The sequence below is a fragment of the Eschrichtius robustus genome, chromosome 2 (genome assembly GCF_028021215.1).
Source record: "Eschrichtius robustus isolate mEscRob2 chromosome 2, mEscRob2.pri, whole genome shotgun sequence".
Classification (NCBI taxonomy): Eukaryota; Metazoa; Chordata; class Mammalia; order Artiodactyla; family Eschrichtiidae; genus Eschrichtius; species Eschrichtius robustus.
This window is the reverse complement of record NC_090825.1, coordinates 167,572,374-167,591,697: the sequence shown is the minus strand read 5'-3', so window position 1 is coordinate 167,591,697 and position 19,324 is coordinate 167,572,374. Positions and strand designations below refer to the sequence as shown.

General features: G+C 50.7%; 1 protein-coding gene across 1 annotated transcript in view; it reads right to left on the bottom strand.

Annotated features, from left to right (window-relative positions):
• The window catches only part of CPAMD8 (C3 and PZP like alpha-2-macroglobulin domain containing 8), a 98,739-nt gene extending 92,935 nt beyond the window's left edge, over positions 1-5,804 (bottom strand). The window contains exons 1-3 of the mRNA XM_068534965.1: positions 5,713-5,804; positions 2,045-2,196; positions 298-320 (exon numbers count right to left, since the gene is read on the bottom strand). Of these exons, the coding sequence (XP_068391066.1) occupies positions 298-320; positions 2,045-2,196; positions 5,713-5,804 (267 nt within the window). The remainder of the gene's footprint in view (positions 1-297; positions 321-2,044; positions 2,197-5,712) is intronic.
• Positions 5,805-19,324: the final 13,520 nt, after the last annotated feature.

Genomic DNA, 19,324 nt, shown 5'->3' with positions numbered 1-19,324 from the left:
GTTTATGCAACGTGTGAAGAGAAAATGGCATGACAGACCACAATATACCCTTTAACTGCAACTATGAAAGAAAATGTCTTTATGTGGACAAGGATTTATGGGAAACATGATAAAGTGAAAAGTATGAGGGATGGGATTATGGGTGAGTTTTCTCCTTTTGTAAACTGTTTTTTCCTTCATTATTCTTTTTTTTTTTTACATCACCATTAATGATTTTTTTCACAACACATGCAACTTCTCTGGTTCCATTCTTTATTTCCAAGGTAGGGTTTCTGATTTTAAAAATTCATAGCTTACCTTGAGTTTGATCGTCCCTTTATCTAAAAAATGAAAATAAAATGAAAACAGTTAAATCAGGAGCTGTGTTTTCCTGCCTCCTTGAGATGCAGTCTTACAAACAGGGGCTTTCTCAACCCAGAGGGCTTTTCTGCGGACAAACACACACCCTGGGTCATGCTGGTCTGGCCTGGGCTGAGATCGGCAGAAGTGAGAGGTTTCCTCCAAGCTGGAGAGTACTGAAGACTGGAGGGGATGGACAAAGCCAAGCTATTCAGGGAAAGGTTGGCCAGCCTGCATACTTTATTCACTTCACCCCTGGCCCCTGACCAAGGTAAGCTGTGAGGGGAGCAAAGAGAAAACTCCACGGGAGAGGAACAAGGAGAAAGGTGGAGAGAAAAAAGCGGAGCCTGAGGTCCCCAGTGGACCTCACTCCAATGGATCTAACTAGTCTTCCATCAACCTCTCTCTTCTACCCAAACTGAGCCATTTGTCGTCTGACACTTCTCCAGGCTCTTTGACCTCCAGGACTTAATTAGGCATCTACTGTTTTTGCCTCCCAGTGTCCATTTCCCCCATTTCCTGCTAGCAGAAGCCCGATTTTCTTGGAGAAGCCCACCTACCCAACTCTTAATTCTTAAGGTTTAGTGGGTTCTGCCCATCTTCCCTGGGGCTCTGTGCAGATCTACATAGGCCTTCCTCCTAGACACAGTGATTGGTTCAGGGTTGAGCACATGTCCTAAAATGGGCCAATCAGCATGGGCCATCCTCCTGGTCACAGGACTTGGTTCAGAGTTGAGCACATGACCCACATGGGCCAATCAGCATAGGCCTTCCCTCTGGTCATGGGGATTGGTTCAGGATTGAGCACATGACCCAACATGAGCCAATCAGAGGGAATCCTGGGACTTTCCCCAAAGGTCTTGTAACTGCCATTCCCTCCCTGCTTTGGGGAGACATAGGCACATCCAGAAGTGGAGCTGGGAGACTGGGCCAGTGATGCCAGGGGACTTTTCCAGTTATAAGAGCCCATAAACTCTCTGTTGCTGAAGCCAACCTGATGTGGGTTTCAGGACTGGCCAGTGGAGTCGGGACTGCCTGCACTTCTCCTGCCTACCCAAGTCTCCCTCTCCCAGGGGACAGAGGCTGCCTTGTTGGCCTTGGGAGACCTGACATCATCTCTCGGTGTCTCCTGTGGCCGCACCACACCCTGCATGATGAATGAGTTACCTGCCCTGCTGGACTACAGGCCCTAAGGCCCGGGGCCTGCTCTCCACACTTTGTCCAAGAGGCCAACGCTGCTGTTATCTGCAGTTTACAAAGGAGAGCCAGGGAGAGGCTGGCTGAGGGCCTGAGCTCAGCTCAGTGGCAGGCTGGCTGTGAGCCCAGCTCCGGGTCTAACACCACAGGGGTGCTAGAAGCTCAACAAAGGATCTGAAAAGGTCACAAGATTCCCTCTGGGCCCCCTTCCCACCTCTAGCCAAAACTGGCACGAAAGGGTGCCCAAGTCTATCCACATCTGCACCCACTGAACCTGAGCTGCTGAGGAACAAGGCACTCTGATTTCCCAGACTGGGCAGGTGGCTTCCCCTGCTGGGCCTTACTCTCTCCATCTGTAAAGTGAGGAGAATGCAACCTGTCCTCCTACTCCTGCCAGGGTTCTGGAGGTGGGGTGGGAAGGAAGCAAAGCAATGCCGACACTGCCTGAGCCCTAAAGACCACTTTGCAAAGCGAGGGGAAGGCCTGGTCAGGCACCCCAGGGACCTACCCAGGATGGCTCCCTGGCTCTGCGCCACCGCCTCGCCCTGGGCCACCAGCTGAGCATGGACCATGACTTCCCTTGGGGAGTTAAAGATGGTCACACTGATGACTTCCTCCACTCCTGAGCGGAAGACGGAGGGTGCAGCGATCAAATAGCCCCTGCAGAAGAGGAGAACCGCAGTGAAGGCCAAAGGTTCTGACCCATCCCTAGCCTCACTGTCACCTGGCTAAATCAGGGTGCACCCTAGGTGGACTCCCACCTATGCCTGACCACACTCCGATGGCACTGTCACTTTATGTGTCCGTGTCCCCTACCAACCTGTGAGCTCCTTGAGGCTTGCTCACCTTTGAAGTCCCCCCCGAGTAAGTAAGAATCTGGCTTCTCTGGATCTACCCGGAACCACACCCCCTTCGATCTCTGCATTATAGCCTCTGGACTTTTTTCACAGCTCCTTCTGCCACAGGACCTTTGCACATGCCACACCCACAAACTAAAATACTCTCCCCTGTAGACTGAGTAACTGGTAGGATCCCACTTCATCCTCAAAGCCACCCGTGAGACGTGCTAACATCTCCCATTTACAGAGCCAGAAATTAAGCCCCAGAGAAGCCAATTCATGTGCCTGAGTCAGTGAGAGATTAGGCTACAAACCCAGGCAGCCAGACTCTGGAACCCAGTGGAAAGAAGCAAGGAACTACCTGCAGCATTAATTTTAAGAATAAGACCCTGAAAACAAACTAAATGGCCTGAAACAGGAAAAGCACTGTGAACAATGGAGTCAAAACAGCTCTCTCTTTCTGAAAAGACTCAGCTTGACTGTGAAGACATTTCTGGAAGAGAGGCGTTATTATCCTGTTTTCCAGATGGGAAGGCTGACCTTGCAGAAGGAGAAGGAACGTGCACCAGATCACACAGCCAGGCAGGGGAGGGCCCTGGGGTCCCCTTATGGCACCGGACCTGGAGGCCTAGGTCCTCCCCACCTGAGCTCCTGCTTCCCCGTTATTTTGCAGCCTTAGGTAGAAAACCACAAAGGCTCATCCATAACCGCGGGACCCACTCACAGTGCAATGGCAAGTGCCAGGAGCCTGGCAGCAAAGGCAGCACGATTCCAACGGTGCAGAACTACAGGCACCAGGAGGAAATAGGAGAAAGGGAAAACACTGGGCAAACACTGAGATCAGGAGAGATGTTTTTATTTCTCAACATCCTCTCTGGGACAACCCCAGGTCCACACACAAAGAGATGAATTTAGACCCTTACCACACACCATACACGAAGAGGACCTTCGAGACATGCCATGCACTATATGACTCCAGCACTGATAAGAGTGTGCAAAGACCCTAGTTTCATGGGTGCACTGCCCAGCAGTGGCTGGACCCAGCAACAACCCTGGGGTCCGATGTTCTGTCTGACTCCAGCACCGACAAGCGCCTGCAATGACAGGGTTCCTCTGTGCAGTGTCAGGCCTTCGCCATGCACAGAGCATACACTGATCCTGGGTATGTAACTGCACCAGCCGGAGCATGCAATGACCCTGGGTTTCATGGATGTTCTGTCCGGATCCAGCACTGACCACAATGTGTACTGACCCTGCGTCCTATATGTTCTGTCCCACTCCAGCATCACACACAGCATTCAATGACACTGGGACAGACATGTACTGCCTCAAGCATGGGAAGACCCTTGCTTCATGTGTGATGTGCACCATCCAGCTCCAGCACTGACCAGAGGGTGCAATGACCCTGAGGTCCCCTGTGCAGTGTCTGGCCTCAGCAGTGCACAGAGCACGCAATGATCCTGGGTACGTAACTGTACTGTCTGGAGCACACAATCACTCCACATACGTGATGTGTACTATCTTAACTCCAACACCGACCTGCACGGGCAATGACCCTGGGTTCCTGTGTGTCCTGTCCCACTGCAGCACGGGAATACGGCCACCTTCAGGACAGAACCTTTCTGCCCAGCTCCCAGATGACCCCCAGGGCCTCCCACATAGCACCTGCGGCATGTGGAAGAGTACTGGGGGACATACACAATCCACGTGTTCACTTTCCTTGGGCACTTCTAAAGCCCGTATCCAGATCTGAGTTAGGGTCTTCGCTCAAAGGCCCAGAGAACGTGATGGAACCAAATTAACTTTCCCTGCGACTCAGGAATTACAGCTGTTGGAGTGCTCGCCAGCCAATCACTGTCTACCTGATACACCCCTGCCGTCTGGGCTGACACTGGCTTCCCATCCTTTGGTCCTGGAAGGTCCCATCCTGGGAAGGGTGGTATTTGCTAAAGTGTAGACAGTATGGGTCTCACAACAGTGTGCAAATCCATGGGGCTTTCTGGCATCAGGCATTCCTCACACTACAATCAGATGGATGATAGAAGTGGGTGTCCAGGGCTATTCCTAAAACGGGATCCTTCGGGCTGGTGAGCCATGGCTCTGGCTTAGAGGTCGGCTAATCTGGACCCCTGGGTTGGTTATTGTGTGTCTCCCAGCACAGGCGTTCCATTTGACTCAACAGTAGGTAAGATCCCAGGGCAACTTTAGTCAGAGGCAAATGCTCCTGAGAACTGTTTAAAACTCTGCAGCACAGGGACTCTGAACTTGGTCCTTATAAGGCGGGCTCTCTCATGGAGGGCAGGGTCATGCTTCGTGCTGGGGACTGTCCTGTGCATGGCAGGACGTGTAGCAGCACCCCTGGCCTCCACCCAGTAGATTCCAGCCGCATGGCCTCCCCCTAGATGTGACAACCAAAAATGCCTCCGGACATTGCTGAATGACCCCAGGGAGACAAAAATCGCCCCTTGGCTGAAAACTGCTCTTCTGAGGGATGTCAGCTCCGAAAGCATCAGGTCAAAAGTTTGCCGGGTTCCAATTTCACAAGGCCCAGGGGAGGTAAATCCCATGGTTCCAGTTGCAGTATGGTGTCTTACTTTTCAAGCTGTGATCCAAAGGGGCAGCACAGGAGGTGCCTCCGCCCACCGAGTCTCACTGTTGACCTGTTTTCTGGGAACTCCTATACAAGGGCTGCTTGAACAAGGCTCAGAAAGTCCGGTCTGCACTAAATGGCTGAGCTTGAGCAGCTGGAGGCAGGCCCCCACCCAGCCCACAACCCCGCAGGGCTCACCCAAACTTGGCAGGTCTGCGAATAGTCCCTGTGAAGCCAACTCATGGGAAATTCTCCTTAGCAGCTAGTGAATTCACCTCCTCACTGTGTCAACTCACCAGAAGCTCTGTAAGCAAACTTCAAGAAAAATGTGGAAGCAAAATAAACACTTCCTCCCCACCCCACGCCCTCCCAAGGAAAACGGAACGGCAGGTCTCTCCTTCCATTTCTCAGCCAAGACACGCACCTCTTACCTTCAAGCCACGGACAACTGGAAATCGCCACCCAAGAAGACAGCCCTGGTCACACCAAGGGAGCGAGGTGGGATGGGGGGGGGGCCTCGCCGCCTTAGCTCTGAGGAGTCCCTGTACCTCCACGGGGCCACTTCTGAAGCCTCAGGCTGCCCTCTTCCCAGTCCGACTCTTGGGGGCTAGGGGGTCAAGATTCTAGGTCCCGCCCAGCCCGGAGGCTGTGTGGCCTTGGACAGGTCGCTGCGTCTCTCTGAACCAGACCCCGCGACCCCCACCCCGAGAAGGCGGCCAGCCTCCTCCGTCGCCCGGGGCTACTCACGGGGCCTGGGGCTGCGCAGCGCGCACGCCGTCCCGCGGCGACAGCAGCAGCACCAGGAGCCGGAGCAGCGGCCGGAGCAGGGCGACCCACATTTTCCGGCTCCGCGGGGCTGCCGCGCCCGGGCAGGGGGCCGGGCCGGGGTCAGGCCAGGTCCGGGGTCCGAGCGCGGCCGTCCCCGCTGCGCCGCCGGGGGCCCTTTGTTCGCAGCCCCCGCGCAGTGCGCCCGGCGCCATGCGCCCAACTCCGCGCCCGGCTAGGCTGGGGCAGCGGGGGACCAGCCCCCTCCCCGGACCCGCCTTGTCCCCGGGCCCGCCCCCACCCGGACCCGCCCCGCTCACCCCCTCCCGGCCTCCCGCCCCGCCCCCTCTCCGGACCTCGTCCCGCCCCCTCCCCCCGCTCCCTTCCCGGGACTCATCCACCCCCCCCACACCGACTCTCCCCCAATCTCTCCTGGGACCCGCCCCGCCCCCTGCCCGGATGCACCCCCAGACCTGACCCATTCCCTGACCCTTCGTCGAACCCGACCCATCCCACTCTTCGCCCCCCCCCCAACCCGGCCCCGCACCCTGGGACCCGCCCCCTCCCTGGACTGTCCCCTTCCGAGCTCCCTGCCTGGCCGCCTCCCCACCGCCCCGACCCCGCGGACCAGCCCGGCCCCGCCCCGCCCCACGCGGGGGCCGCTCGGTCTCCGCGCCGCCTTCACCCCGCATCTCGTCGGCACCCCGCACCTGCCCCAGCCTGGACCCGGGCGACCTGTGCAGTGCATGCACAGGAGGAGCTGAGCCCTTTGGGGAAACGAAGGCTGGCCAAGGGATGAAACTTCCAGACCCGCAGCTTCCCCCAGGCGCCTGACTGCCGCTCCTCACTTCTTCCCTCTCCCCACCTCCTCCATCCGCAAATCCCCTAGGCCAGGCCCCTCCCTCTCTGGGCCTCACTTTCCCTTCTGGCAAACAGCAGGGGTGAGACGGCACCCCTCTCTCTCTGAGAGCAGGGTGCCCCCTCCTGCCCCTCCCAGTGTGCCCAACTCAGTGATGGCCTCACTGTTGTAGGTCCCTCTGGAAGGGGGCACCTCCTTTTTATGTCATGTCCAAGTCCTGTCCCTCCTCTAGTTACCCCCCAACTGTCCCAGGTGGTCCCTCTAGTGAGGACCCCTGCAGCGACGAGGGCCTTACTTCTAAAACTCTAGAGCTGACCACATGGCCCTCCTGCCCGAAATCCTCCCGGCTCTCTATTTATCCAGGCCAAGTCCAAACACCGGGCTGCCCTGAGGCTGCCCTGATGGCTCCCACCTCATCCTAGTTCCTAGGTGCCCTGTGCCACCCTGTGCCGATCCCCACTGCCAGCCTTTGCTCAAACCCTGCCCCTCTGCCCTCCTCCTTTGCCTGGCCAACTCCTGCTTCTTCCAGAAACCTCCCTTGCGCCCTCCCTGCCCTACGGGCATGGTGGGTCCTCCAGGCAGCCTCTCCCACCAGCCCTCTCCACGGGCTTTTGGCCAAGCCCTGGCCACCCAGTGAGCACCAAGCCCTGGGCAGGCAGTGGGGACTTCAGGACAGACAGGATCTGCTGTCCTAGATGGCGGAGGGGGCTGCGCAGGGGCCGGAGTGGCCTGGGGAGCAGCCGCGGTGCCGAGAGACCAGGCGGAGTTGCCAGCCTCCAGTCCCAGCCACACTGGCACCGAGCAGGGTGGTCTAGCGTAATCCCCATAATTCACGTCTGCCCAGCCCCTGCGCGCCTCCCCTTGCTCCTCCATAAACCAGGCTCCACTCTCCAGTCTCGCGAGGCCAGCCTCCTGCCCCTCTGTTTTCTCCCTCATCTGCTGAGCTCTGGCTGCACAGGCCTCCAGGGTTCCATGGATGCCGACTCACTACCACCACCACCTCCTCCAGCCGAGGTGCCAGCTGGTCCCTCTGCCTGGGATGCTCTTCCTCCTGCATCCCAAGGCTGGCCCACCTCTACCTTCAGGACTAGCTCTACCGTCCCTCCTTGCCTGACTACCTGTAAGATAAAAGCTCAGATTTCAAAGAGGGGAGAGGGGGCGGGGCGGGAGGCCGGGAGGGGGTGAGCGGGGTGGGTCCCCAAAAGCCTGAGCTCCCTGCTCTTGCCAGGTCTGCCCCCACTCAGCAGGAGAGGCTGAACCCCACCTGGCTAGTTCCCCTGTTGGGCAAACCAGCTGTATGCCACCGAGTCCTAAGCTAACAGATTTCACTTTCTTGGTTTTTTGTTTTTTGTTTTTGGCCGAGCCCCACGGCTTGCAAGATCTCAGTTCCCCGACCAGTCCTAACCACTGGCCCGCCAGGGAATTCCCTCACTGTCTTGTTATTCAAGTAAGCCCATCACGTCCTCCCGAGGGAAGCAGGGGCACCCCACCCTCTTGTTACTACAAAGCCTGCCTCCCACAGCCTCTGGCTGTCCACCCCGCTCCTAAGTGCAACCCTCATGTGGTCCTGCGTGGCCAGCTGTGTCTTCCCCCAACCCCGCCCAGGGTTGAGAATATATGTAACTAACAGACCACTCTCTACCTCACCTGTTCAGTGTTGGGTATTGTGTGTTTGGCTATCTTGTACTATTTAGCATGAGGGATCCTTCCTTCCCTAATGGGGTGAATAAGAGGCAAATAGAACACCACCGTGCTCTCAACACCCAATTTAACTCGCTCCATGGTGCCCAGTACGGAGGCCATGATCTTATTATCCCAGTGAACCTACTTCCTGTCTGTCTCCCCTGGGGCATGCGCGCCATTTGCTACTGGATGCCGGGCCTCTGCTTTGAAGTGGACATCAGTACATGTGACATCCTCCCTGGTCCCCTGAGCTGCAGTGGGGAACTGGGGAAGAGTCCCACATTTGATACATTTCCAGCACTTGTGTGAGTCCCTGGTTAACAGAGCCATTATTAGAAATTGTTACACCAACTTTCAATTTAGTATATGATATTAAAAATAAAAACAGTAAGTATGCAAAAGTTATCAGTTCCTCATTATTTCACTACATCATACTATTCTCTGTGCTCTTGAGAGTATCCCTGACCTTTGTATCTGATGGTGAAAAGACTCTGTAATGATACACATCTCTTCCCATGTAGTGACTTCCTGCTGGCAGCTTGAAACTGGCCATGGGGGGAGTACAGTAAATTCTGCTCTAACACTAGTTTTGAAAACAAAAATTTGTTCCAACATGATGGTACATAAGGGAAGGATTTGAGCGTAATTTGATGGAATGTGGTATTGCTTATGCAGGATTTGGTCTGCAAGAAACACGGAGTGAATGCAGGAAATAGCACCCCACTGACCAGAGCCACATGGGAATATACAACCCCTGCCACACACACACACACACGCACATACACACACACACACACACACACACACACACACACACACACACCCTCAACATCTACACTCTCTGAGCTGTTAGGAGCCACCCCGCCCTCCCCTGTCTGGAATGACAACGTCCCATCTCATTTCAGCAAACCTCCTCCTGGTACCTCTCAGAGACACGAAGGCTACAACCTTCCCACACCACATCCACACATGAACCTCAGGTCTTTTCCAAGGTCAAGTACCACATGTGCTGTAATATTCATGTCATTCTTAGGGTTTAACGTGTGTATAATGGTGCTATCAGTTTTTAGTAAATGCCTATCTTTTTAAAATGTGTTACTGACACAGTTTTTTTTTTAATTAATTTATTTTATTCATTTATTTTTGGCTGCATTGGGTCTTCGTTGCTGCGCGCGGGCTTTCTCTGGTTGTGGCAAGCGGGGGCTACTCTTCGTTGCGGTGCGCGGGCTTCTCATTGCAGTGGCTTCTCTTGTTGCGGGGCACGGGCTCTAGGTGCGCAGGCTTCAGTAGTTGTGGCTCACGGGCTTAGCTGCTCCATGGCATGTGGGATTTTCCCAGACCAGGGCTCGAACCCATGTCCCCTGCACTGGCAGGCAGATTCTCAACCACTGCGCCACCAGGGAAGCCCTTGGCACGGTTTTTGAGTGTGGTGTCCTGACTCCTTTTTTCCATGAGCCTTGTGGTTGGTGTGAAGAACATAGTCATTTTCAAGAATATGTCAGGGAAGAACTGGCTGCTTTTACCCCCCCAGGAAGAGATTGCTAAATATCTCCTAGCTCACCAGTGATGAATGACATAGCAGTCTGGGTCTGGGTGGGAGGACGAGGAAGACAGTCCAATTGTGAGAAGCATTCTGTTCTTCCAAGGAGCCAGCCTGGTCCTGGGCCCGCTGAGCACCCGGCAGTCAGGATGTGGCAGGGGATGACAGCCCCACCGCCGGCAGAAGGTGGGAGCTGAGCACAGCATGGCCAGGACCCCAAAGCCAGAGGGGGAACAGGGCATGCCATGTGCAGGAGTGGCTGTGGTGAGTGTTGTTTGCTGCTCAGGAGGACACAGCCAGTTCGTCACTTGGGGAGTGGCCAGTGATATTAATGAAGCTGAAACTGCATGTGACCTCTGACCCTGCTGGAAGGACATGAATGCATCCAAGGTGACCCAGCCAAGAGCTTTCACAGCTGCGTCATTCAAGGGTGGTGAATAGCCAGAAGCAGACTGTGTGTCCATCCATGGGACAAGGGACAAACAGATAAAGGAAGGATGTGCCATGTGTGATTGCCACAAATCAGGGAAGGTGGGGTATGGGGGTTGGGGGGAGAAGAGTAGCCAGAGAGAGGGATGCAGGAAGGCGATTTCAACAAGACCCAAGCACTTTCACCTCCTGCTGCCTGGGGAGCAGGAACCTGGAGGGGAGGGAAGGATGACTGGGGGGATCTTCCTGCACCTGTGTGATCTCTTTCACCCTGTGTCCTTTATGCCCCCAGCATGTGAAGAGCAGAGACTTTTCCACACAACCAGTGTGAGCCCCCTTCCCAGGGTGGACTTTGAGAAAGGCTCCTCCAAAGAAGATATACAAATGGCCCACAAGTATGTGAAAAGATGTTCAACATTACTAATCAGTAGGAAAATGTAAACCAAAACCACAATGAGCTCCTACTTCACACCTATTACAATGATAGTATTTTTTTAAAAAATAGACAATAACAAGTGTTGGTGAGGATGTGGAGAAATTGAAACCCTTGTGTGTTTCTCACGGGAATGTAAAATGATGCGGCCATGCGGGAAAAAGTCTGGCAGTTCCTCAAAAAGTTAAACACAATTACCATATACTCCACCAGTTTCCACTCTGGGATATATACCCAAAGACAGAGAGATTGTAAATAAGCAATGGGGCTAAATAGCAATGTTTTCACCCGAGATAAGGCATGAATTAGGTGTAGGTTTGCCAGAGTTAGCAAAGAAAAATACAATTAAATTTGACTCAGATAAACAACAACAAAAATTTTTAGCATAAGTGTAGCCCATGCAATATTTGGGACATGCTTACACTAATAAATTTTATTTGTTCCTTATGTGGGATTCACATTTGACAGAGTGTCTTATGCTCTATGTGACATTTCTAACTGGGTGAGGACAGAGAGATAATCGTCATTATTATCTTTAAAATAATCTCAAAAAAGAAGGGAATGATTCCTCCAAAAGTTAAACATAGAGTTTGCATATGACCCTGCAATTCCACCCCTAGGTGTAGACCTGAAGACTTGAAAGTAGGTGCTCAAAGAAATTGTACACACACGTCATAGCAGCACTCTTCACAGTAGCCAAAAGGTGGAAATGACCCAAATGCCCATCAATAGATGAATGGATAAACAAAATGTGGTTCATCCATACAATGGAATATCATTCAGCCATAGAAAGGAATGAAGCACTGACATGGCTACAATGTGATGAACCTTGAAACCATTATCCATTATGCTCAGTGAAAGAAGCCAGACCCAAAAGACCACATAGTCCATGATTCAGTTTGTATGAAATGTGCAAAACAGACAGCAGATTGGTGGTTGCCAGGAACAGATTGAGGTGGATGAAGAGTGGAGAGTGACTGCTAATGGGTATGAGGTTTCTTTATGGGGTGATGAAAATATTCTGGAACTAGATAGAGGTGATGGTTGGCTGTGAGCAAAGATTAATGGTGAAACGACACAAGGGATATTTTGGGGGTGACGGAAATATTCTAAAACTAGATTGTCATGATGTTGTAAAATCTTGTAGATTTATGAGGAATCATTGATTTGTATACTGAAAACAGGTAAATTTGATGGCATGTCAATGATATCTCAATAGAGCAAAACATGGCATATGGAAATACATGCAAATATAGTTGTTTGCATATATATTTCTGAACAAGCAAACAATGTGCTTTGGGAATGCCCACACTGACAGGTCTTTGCTTCCTTTTGCTCCCTCCCTCTCTGGCTCTGTATTTCCAGCATCTCACAGAAGCCCCAAACAGCTCAATTCCACTTGCAGTTGAATTAATAAAGATCAGTAATGAGAAGGTGGATTTCACACACCTCACCTGGAGGTGCCCAGCCCAGGGCTCAGCACAGGTCAAGGAAAAAGCTAATGACGTGAGTTCTGCCATGCAGATTCCCTAAAGCCAGCTCCATCTGATGCTGCTTCTGTGCATGGTGTGTCCTGCTCTTTTGCATCATGAAAATGTCCAAGGAATTTTGCAGCGGTGTAGAGGGCAGACGCACGTGGACAGAGGGCTTTCCAGTTGTTATTTGCGGTTACATTCTACGGCAGAGTGAATGCTGTTTGCAGATGCAACAACCGTTTCTGGGGTCTGTTAGTGTCCTGTAGCTGCTATAATGTAGGACCACAGACTGAGTGACTTAAAACAACAGGATTTCTTCCCTCATGGTTCTGGGAGCCTGAAATCCAAAATCAAGTTTTGGCAGGGTTGGTTCCTTCTGAAGACTGTGAAGGCGAATCTATTCCATGCCTCTCTCCCAGCTTTTGGTGGCCTCTGGAAGTCTTTGGCTTACCTTGGCTAATTGATACATTGCTCCCATTGTTACTGACTAGGGTCCTTGGACTCTTTAATCAATAGAAATTGATAAGAGGCCAGATGAGAAATTCAGGCAAGGCTTTAGAGGGAGCGAGAACAAGAAACACGTGCCTTTGCTCACTCCCTGAGCTGGGGGTTAAGGGGCTTCCTTACATGGGGTGAGGGGGGGCGGGCAGATCAGTGGGTTGGGCAGGAGGCGTAGTTTAGGTAGTCTGCCCACTCCCTTGGTGGTACTCTGTGCAGGGATCACGGGCAGTACCCTGCTTTTGCTCCTGGTACGTCAGAAGTGGCAGTTGGTCTGTGGCCTTTTGGTATCTTATTGTTTATAATTGCCTCTACTGCACACGCGTGCAGTTATTTTTAGTCCCTTATAGTTTCTTTGTATTCTTTTGCTCCAGGAGAACTTTGTCCAGGCACAAGCACTGCAGTAAAGGGTCCCAGGTCCCAGTTCATCTCGCAATCTCTGCCTCCATCATCACATGGCTTTCTCTCCTCGTGTGTGTGTCTGTATGTGTGTGTGTGTGTGTGTGTGTGTGTGTGTGTGTGTCCAAATTTCCCTCTTCTTATAAGGACACCAGTCCTATTGGATTGAGGGCCTGCCCTAATCCAATATGACCTCCTTTTATTTTTTTTTTAATTTTTTTAATGTGATTATTATTTTTTAATTAAATTTATTTATTTTTGGCTGTGTTGGGTCTTTGTTGCTGCGCCCGGGCTTTCTCTAGTTGTGGCGAGCAGGGGCCACTCTTGATTGCGGTGCACGGGCTTCTCATTGCGGTGGCTTCTCTTGTTGTGGAGCATAGGCTCCAGGAGCATGGGCTTCAGAAGTTGTGGCGTACGTGCTCAGCAGTTGTGGCTCGTGGGCTCTAGAGCGCAGGCTCGGTAGCTATGGCGCACAGGCTTAGTTGCTCTGCGGCATGTGAGATCTTCCCGGACCAGGCCTTGAACCCGTGTCCTCTGCATTGGCAGGCGGATTCTTAACCACTGCGCCACCAGGGAAGTCCCTGATCTCATTGTAATAACTGATTACATTTGCAAAGACCCAAACCTATTTGGACTTGCGATGCAAATAGGATCATATTCTGAGATTCTGGGTGGACATGAATTTTAGGGGGATCCTATTCATGCTGGCACAGGGACCTTTCAGCAAATAATCTTAAGTGATTTCTTAGGCCCTTCCCAGGAAGGGAATAATATCTATATAAATTGAAGTCTGTGCATAAGTCCAATTTGTCAGTTCCTTGGCCTGAGTTAGGTTTGCCCCACTGTGTCATTCTGTTAGCCTCAGAGTACAGACCACAGCAACTGAAGGGCTGGGTGTGGGTGGGGGATTGGAGCCAGGCCTAGGGGTCCCAACCCAGCTTCACATCTGGGGCAGTGCCAAGCAATCTGGACTTCGTTTTCCTTGTCCATCACATAGGGATAGTCATAACCCCACCCTCCTACATGCTGCTAGGACTAAACAAGGCGACGGGTGTGTGCAGAGAGTTTGACTCTGAGCCTGGCCCAGGAGCGGCACCCAGGAAACCAGAGCCGGTTCTGGGCTCCTTTCCCATGCCTCCACTTCCTGGGTCTCCTTCCAATATCCGGAATCTGGAGAACGTGGGCCTCTTGTGCCATCAACAGCATCTCATCCTGGGCTCCCACAGCTGATGGCTAATATTGTGGGTCAGTCATGAGCTGAAACCCAAGAGGGCGCCGGGAGTCATGAGCTGCAACCCAAGAGGGCGCCGGGATTCAATGAGGATTCCTGCAGAGAACGGGGTCCCACTGAACCTTGTGGCCTGAGAAGGCTTCCCCCTCTCCCCATCTCGGTTCCCTGGGCCGCCCTGTGCTCCCCTGGAAGGTTCTAGAGTCCATCCGAACTGGGGATGGATTTTGTCTGTTCTGTGTATGCCCGTGGCACGCTGGCAAGTGTATCTAGGACCATTTCTCTGTCCTCTCACTGCCTGCTTCCAAAGGTCCCAAGGTCCTCACCTTATCGCATTATGTATCTTAAGCATTTTAACCCCCTTGACCCAGTGTGCCCTATAAGTTCTCCTATTTCACAAACGAACAGCCTGGGGCTCAGTGAGGGGAAGCACAGAGAAGAAAGATGGCAAAAGCAGAGCAGGACAGAGGCTCAGGTGGGCCTTGCCTTAACAAGGGTGTGATGAAGCCCCCACCACCAGGACCGAGGCCAAGATCAAGGTCAGCTCCTGCCCCTCCAACCTCCCTCCCACACACCAGACCTGGTCCCACTTCCTGGCCTTTGCCCAGGCTGTGTCCACTGCCTGACGGGCCCTTCCCCCAGGGTTATTCCAGGGTTTCTCTGCCCTGGCACTGCTGGCATTTGGGGCCAGATCATTCTTTGCCATGGGGGGCTGTCTGTGCTTTATGAGATGCTGAGCAGACCCAGTAGATGCCAGTAAAACCACCCCCGGTTGAGAACCACTGGTTTAGAGGATTCCAAGCTTTTCACTTTGCAAACCAAATCCTTGGTTTTTGCACACAATACCCACCCCCTAAGAAAGTCATGTTTGGAAAGATGCCATCACACTATGGGTTCTTTCAAGTAATGATTAACAGCCCTTTTTTTTTTCTTTTTTTTTAAATTTATTTATTTATTTTTGGCTGTGTTGGGTCTTCGTTTCTGTGCGAGGGCTTTCTCTAGTTGCAGCGAGTGGGGGCCACTCTTCATCGCAGTGCGCGGGCCTCTCACTATTGTGGCCTCTCTTGTTGCGGAACACAGGCTCCAGACGCGCAGGCTCAGTAACTGTGGCTCACAGGCCCAGTTGCTCTGCGGCATGTGGGATCTTCCCAGACCAGGGCTCAAACCCGTGTCCCCTGCATTAGCAGGCAGATTCTCAACCACTGCACCACCAGGGAAGCCCTCACAGCCCATTTTTATCAGCTGTCAGCCACCAGGAGAGTCAACAGGATAGACTATCAACTAATAAACTGAGACAAGTGATGGGAATATAGAAATGCCTTTTGTCAACCACAAGGAAGGTAGCTGGTTCAGGCAGGATCATAATAGACACTAAGGCTGATGATAGGAGGGGTGGAAAGAACAGGTGATTGGTGTAGACACAAAGGATCTGCTCGCAAAATACCTACCAGTGACAAAAGGAAAAACAGAGCCTCATGGTGGAGACCCTTGTTGTCACGGCGTGAAATTAGAGGACACAAGACCACCCTCACTTCTTTTTTTTTTTCATATTTATTTATTTATTTATTTGGTTGTGTCCAGTCTTAGTTGTGGCACGTGGGCTCTTTAGTTGCAGCAGGTGAGCTCCTTAGTTGCAGCTTGCCAGCTCCTTAGCTGTGGCATGTGAACTCTTAGTTGCAGCATGCATGTGGGATGTAGTTCCTGGACCAGGGATCAAACCCAGGCCCCCTGCATTGGGAGCGTGGAGTCTTAAGCACTGTGCCACCAGGGAAGTCCCAAGACCACCCTCACTTCTCACACCAACTGCAAGTTTAGGAGTCCTAAGACCACCCTCAGGTTCAATAATTTTCTAGAAGGATTCACAGAACTCACTGAAAATTGTTATACTCACAGTTACAGTTTATGACAGTGAAAGGATATAAGTTAAAAACAGCCAAGAGAAAAGTCTAGGAGAAATCCAGGCATGGGTTTCCAGAAGTGCCCCCCTCCCCCCACAGTGCAGTCAGGAAAGAGTTATTTTCCTGGCAATGATGTGTGACAACCCACATGGTGTACTGCCAACCAAGGAGGCTCATCCAAGACTCAGTGTCCAGAGTTTTTATTGAGGGGTCCAAGGTCAACTGTCCATGTGGCTGACCTTTAGTCTCCAGACCACCTGGAGGTCAAGCTGAGACCATATGGCCTGAGGCCCCCATCATAAATTAGACTATTTGGTGTGGCCCAAGTTTCCAGGTAAACAAAGACACTCTTCTTAGGCAGGACATCCCAGAAGTTTAGAAGGCACCTCCAAAGAGTCAACGGCAAAGGCCAGACTCTCTTTGAATCAGGTTCAATTCTTTGCTACACACAAGATAACACCCAGTGGAGGGACCAGATGGCAGGGGGGCCTCCTGATGTGGTGTCCTGAGAAGAGTACATCACTGATTCTGTGGTTCTGCCAAGAATGTAGGGCCTGACCCTGGACATAAGGATATACTGATAGCTCCAGATTGAGGGTCATCTACAGAATGAAAAGTCTGTATTCTTTTTTCCCAACAGTTTTATTGAGATATAATTCACACACCATACGATTTGACCATGTAAAGGGTCCAATGCAAGGGTGTTTTTAGTATATACACATGTATGTGCGACCATAATCACAATCAATTACAGAACATTTTCGATTGGCTCAACACTGTAAATCAACTATACTTCAATTAAGAAAATAAAATTTTTAAAAAGTATTGTAAAAAAAAATGATTGGCACAGCAATGTAAATCAACTATATTTCAATTTAAAAAAAAGAAAAGTAGGGGGCTTCCCTGGTGGTCCTGTGGTTAAGAATCCACCTTCCAATGCAGGAGACACGGGTTCGATCCCTGGTCAGGGAACTAAGATCCCACGTGCTGCGGGGCAACTAAGCCGGCGTGCTCTAGAGCCCATGCAGCACAACTAGAGAGAAGCCCACGTGCCACAACAAAGATCCCACCTGCCACAACTAAGACCCAACACAGCCAAATAAAAAATTAAATAATTTTTTAAAAAAAAGTATTGTAGAACATTTTCATCACTTCAAAAAGCAACCTCATACTCTTTAGCTATCATAACAGCCCTCCACCCTCCCACCAGCCCTAAGCAACCACTCATCTGTCTTCCATCTCTATTAAATCTCTATTTAAAACTATCAGAGCCATGAAGGCCAGGGAAAGATTGAGAAATGTTCTAGGCTAAAGGGGCAGTTGGAGTCCAAATGGAGTCTGGAGACTGCCCGGTGGTGCCGCCCTAGTGGTGGTGTTGGATTCATGCAGTGGCAAGCAGGTTTTGTAGGAGAGTGTCCTTGTTTGGGGGATAGCATCAGGGTGATAGGGCAGCATGTCTGCCAATTGTTCTGGGATGATTCAGAAAGAAAAATCGCTACGATGAGTGGAGATGTAGAGAACAAGGAGCAGGGGGCAAATATGATAAAATTCCACCTTCGTTGAATCCAAGTGAAAGGGGGTTCTTTGGATGGTTCTTGCCATGTTTCTGCAAGTCTGAAATTATTTCAGAAGAAATTATGAAAATGATTTAAATTTTTATTTAATTATTTTGTTATTGAAATTTTTAAAAATAATTTAAATTTTTATTTTTCTTTATTAAAAAGTATTTTTTAATTTAATAACATTTGTCAGATATATTAATATTACTTTTTCTCTCTAATTTTTCACATATATTTGCAATCATTGCAATGTAATCACTACTGTATTGCATTTTTTTTTAATTAATAGATTTTTTTTTGAGCAGCTTTGAGTTTACAGAAAAGTAAACTGTAAAGTACAGAGTTCCCCTTGCAACAGTTTCCCCTATTATTAACATTTTGCACTGGGATGGTGTATTTGTTACAATCGATGAATGAATATTGATACATTACAACTAACTTAAGGCCACAGTTTACATTAGGGTGTTGTACATTCCATGGGTTTTCACAAACGCAAGACGTCATATATCCACAATTACATGATTCTACAGAATAGCATATTCTTTTAAAATTATTCTAAAAGAGAGAGAGGGGGAGAGAGGGAAGAAGAAAAGGAAGAAAGAAAGTCAAAGTCACTCTCCTGGTCTTTCTCCCTCTCGCCTGTGCTGGAGCCATCACCCTCTCCTGCCCACCGTCAAAGATCAGCTCCACAGCAGTGGAGTGGGGAAAGAGGTGTTCGGACCTGGTCCACTGCCCATCAGTCGTGTTACATTCCAGAATCCAACCTGAGCCAGGAGCCCCTGCCCCCACCCCCATCCTGAGCCATCAGTCCCCAGAGACCCCTCAGCCCCAGGACCCCACTTGGCAGATTCACTGTCCTTCTGTTTTATTTTAGATAGGACACTAAAAGCACACGCAACAAAGGAAAAATAGATTAATTGGACTCTATCGAAATGTAAAATGTTTGTGCATCAAAAGACTATCAAGAAAGTGAAAAGACAATGCACAAAATGGGACAAAATATTTGCAGACCATATAGCCAATAAGGGATTAATATCCAGAATATATGAAGAACTCTTATAACTCAACAACAACAACAAAAAAGGACAAACAACCTAATTTAAAAATGGGCAAAGGACTTGAATAGACATTTCGCCAAAGTTGATACACAAATGGCCAAAAAGCACGTGAGAAGTTGCTCAAAATCCCTAGTCATCAGGGAAATGAAAAGCAGAACCACAAGGAGATACCACCTCCCACCCATCAGGATGGCTACTATCAAAACAACAGAAACTAACAAGTGTCCATGAGGATGTGGGGAAATTGGAACCCTCGTGCACTGCTGGTAGGAATTTAAAATCATGTGGTAGCTATGGAAAACAGTCTGGCAATTCCTCAGTAAGATAAATATGGAATTAGCGTATGATCCAGCAATTCTACTCATAGGTATATACCTGAGAGATTTGAAAACAAGGACTCAAACAGGTACTTGTACACACACATCCACAGCACTAGTCACAACTGCCAAAAGGTGGAAACAGCCCAAATGTCCATCAGTGGATGAAAGGGTAAACAAAATGTGGTCCATTCATACACTGGAGTATTACTCAGCCA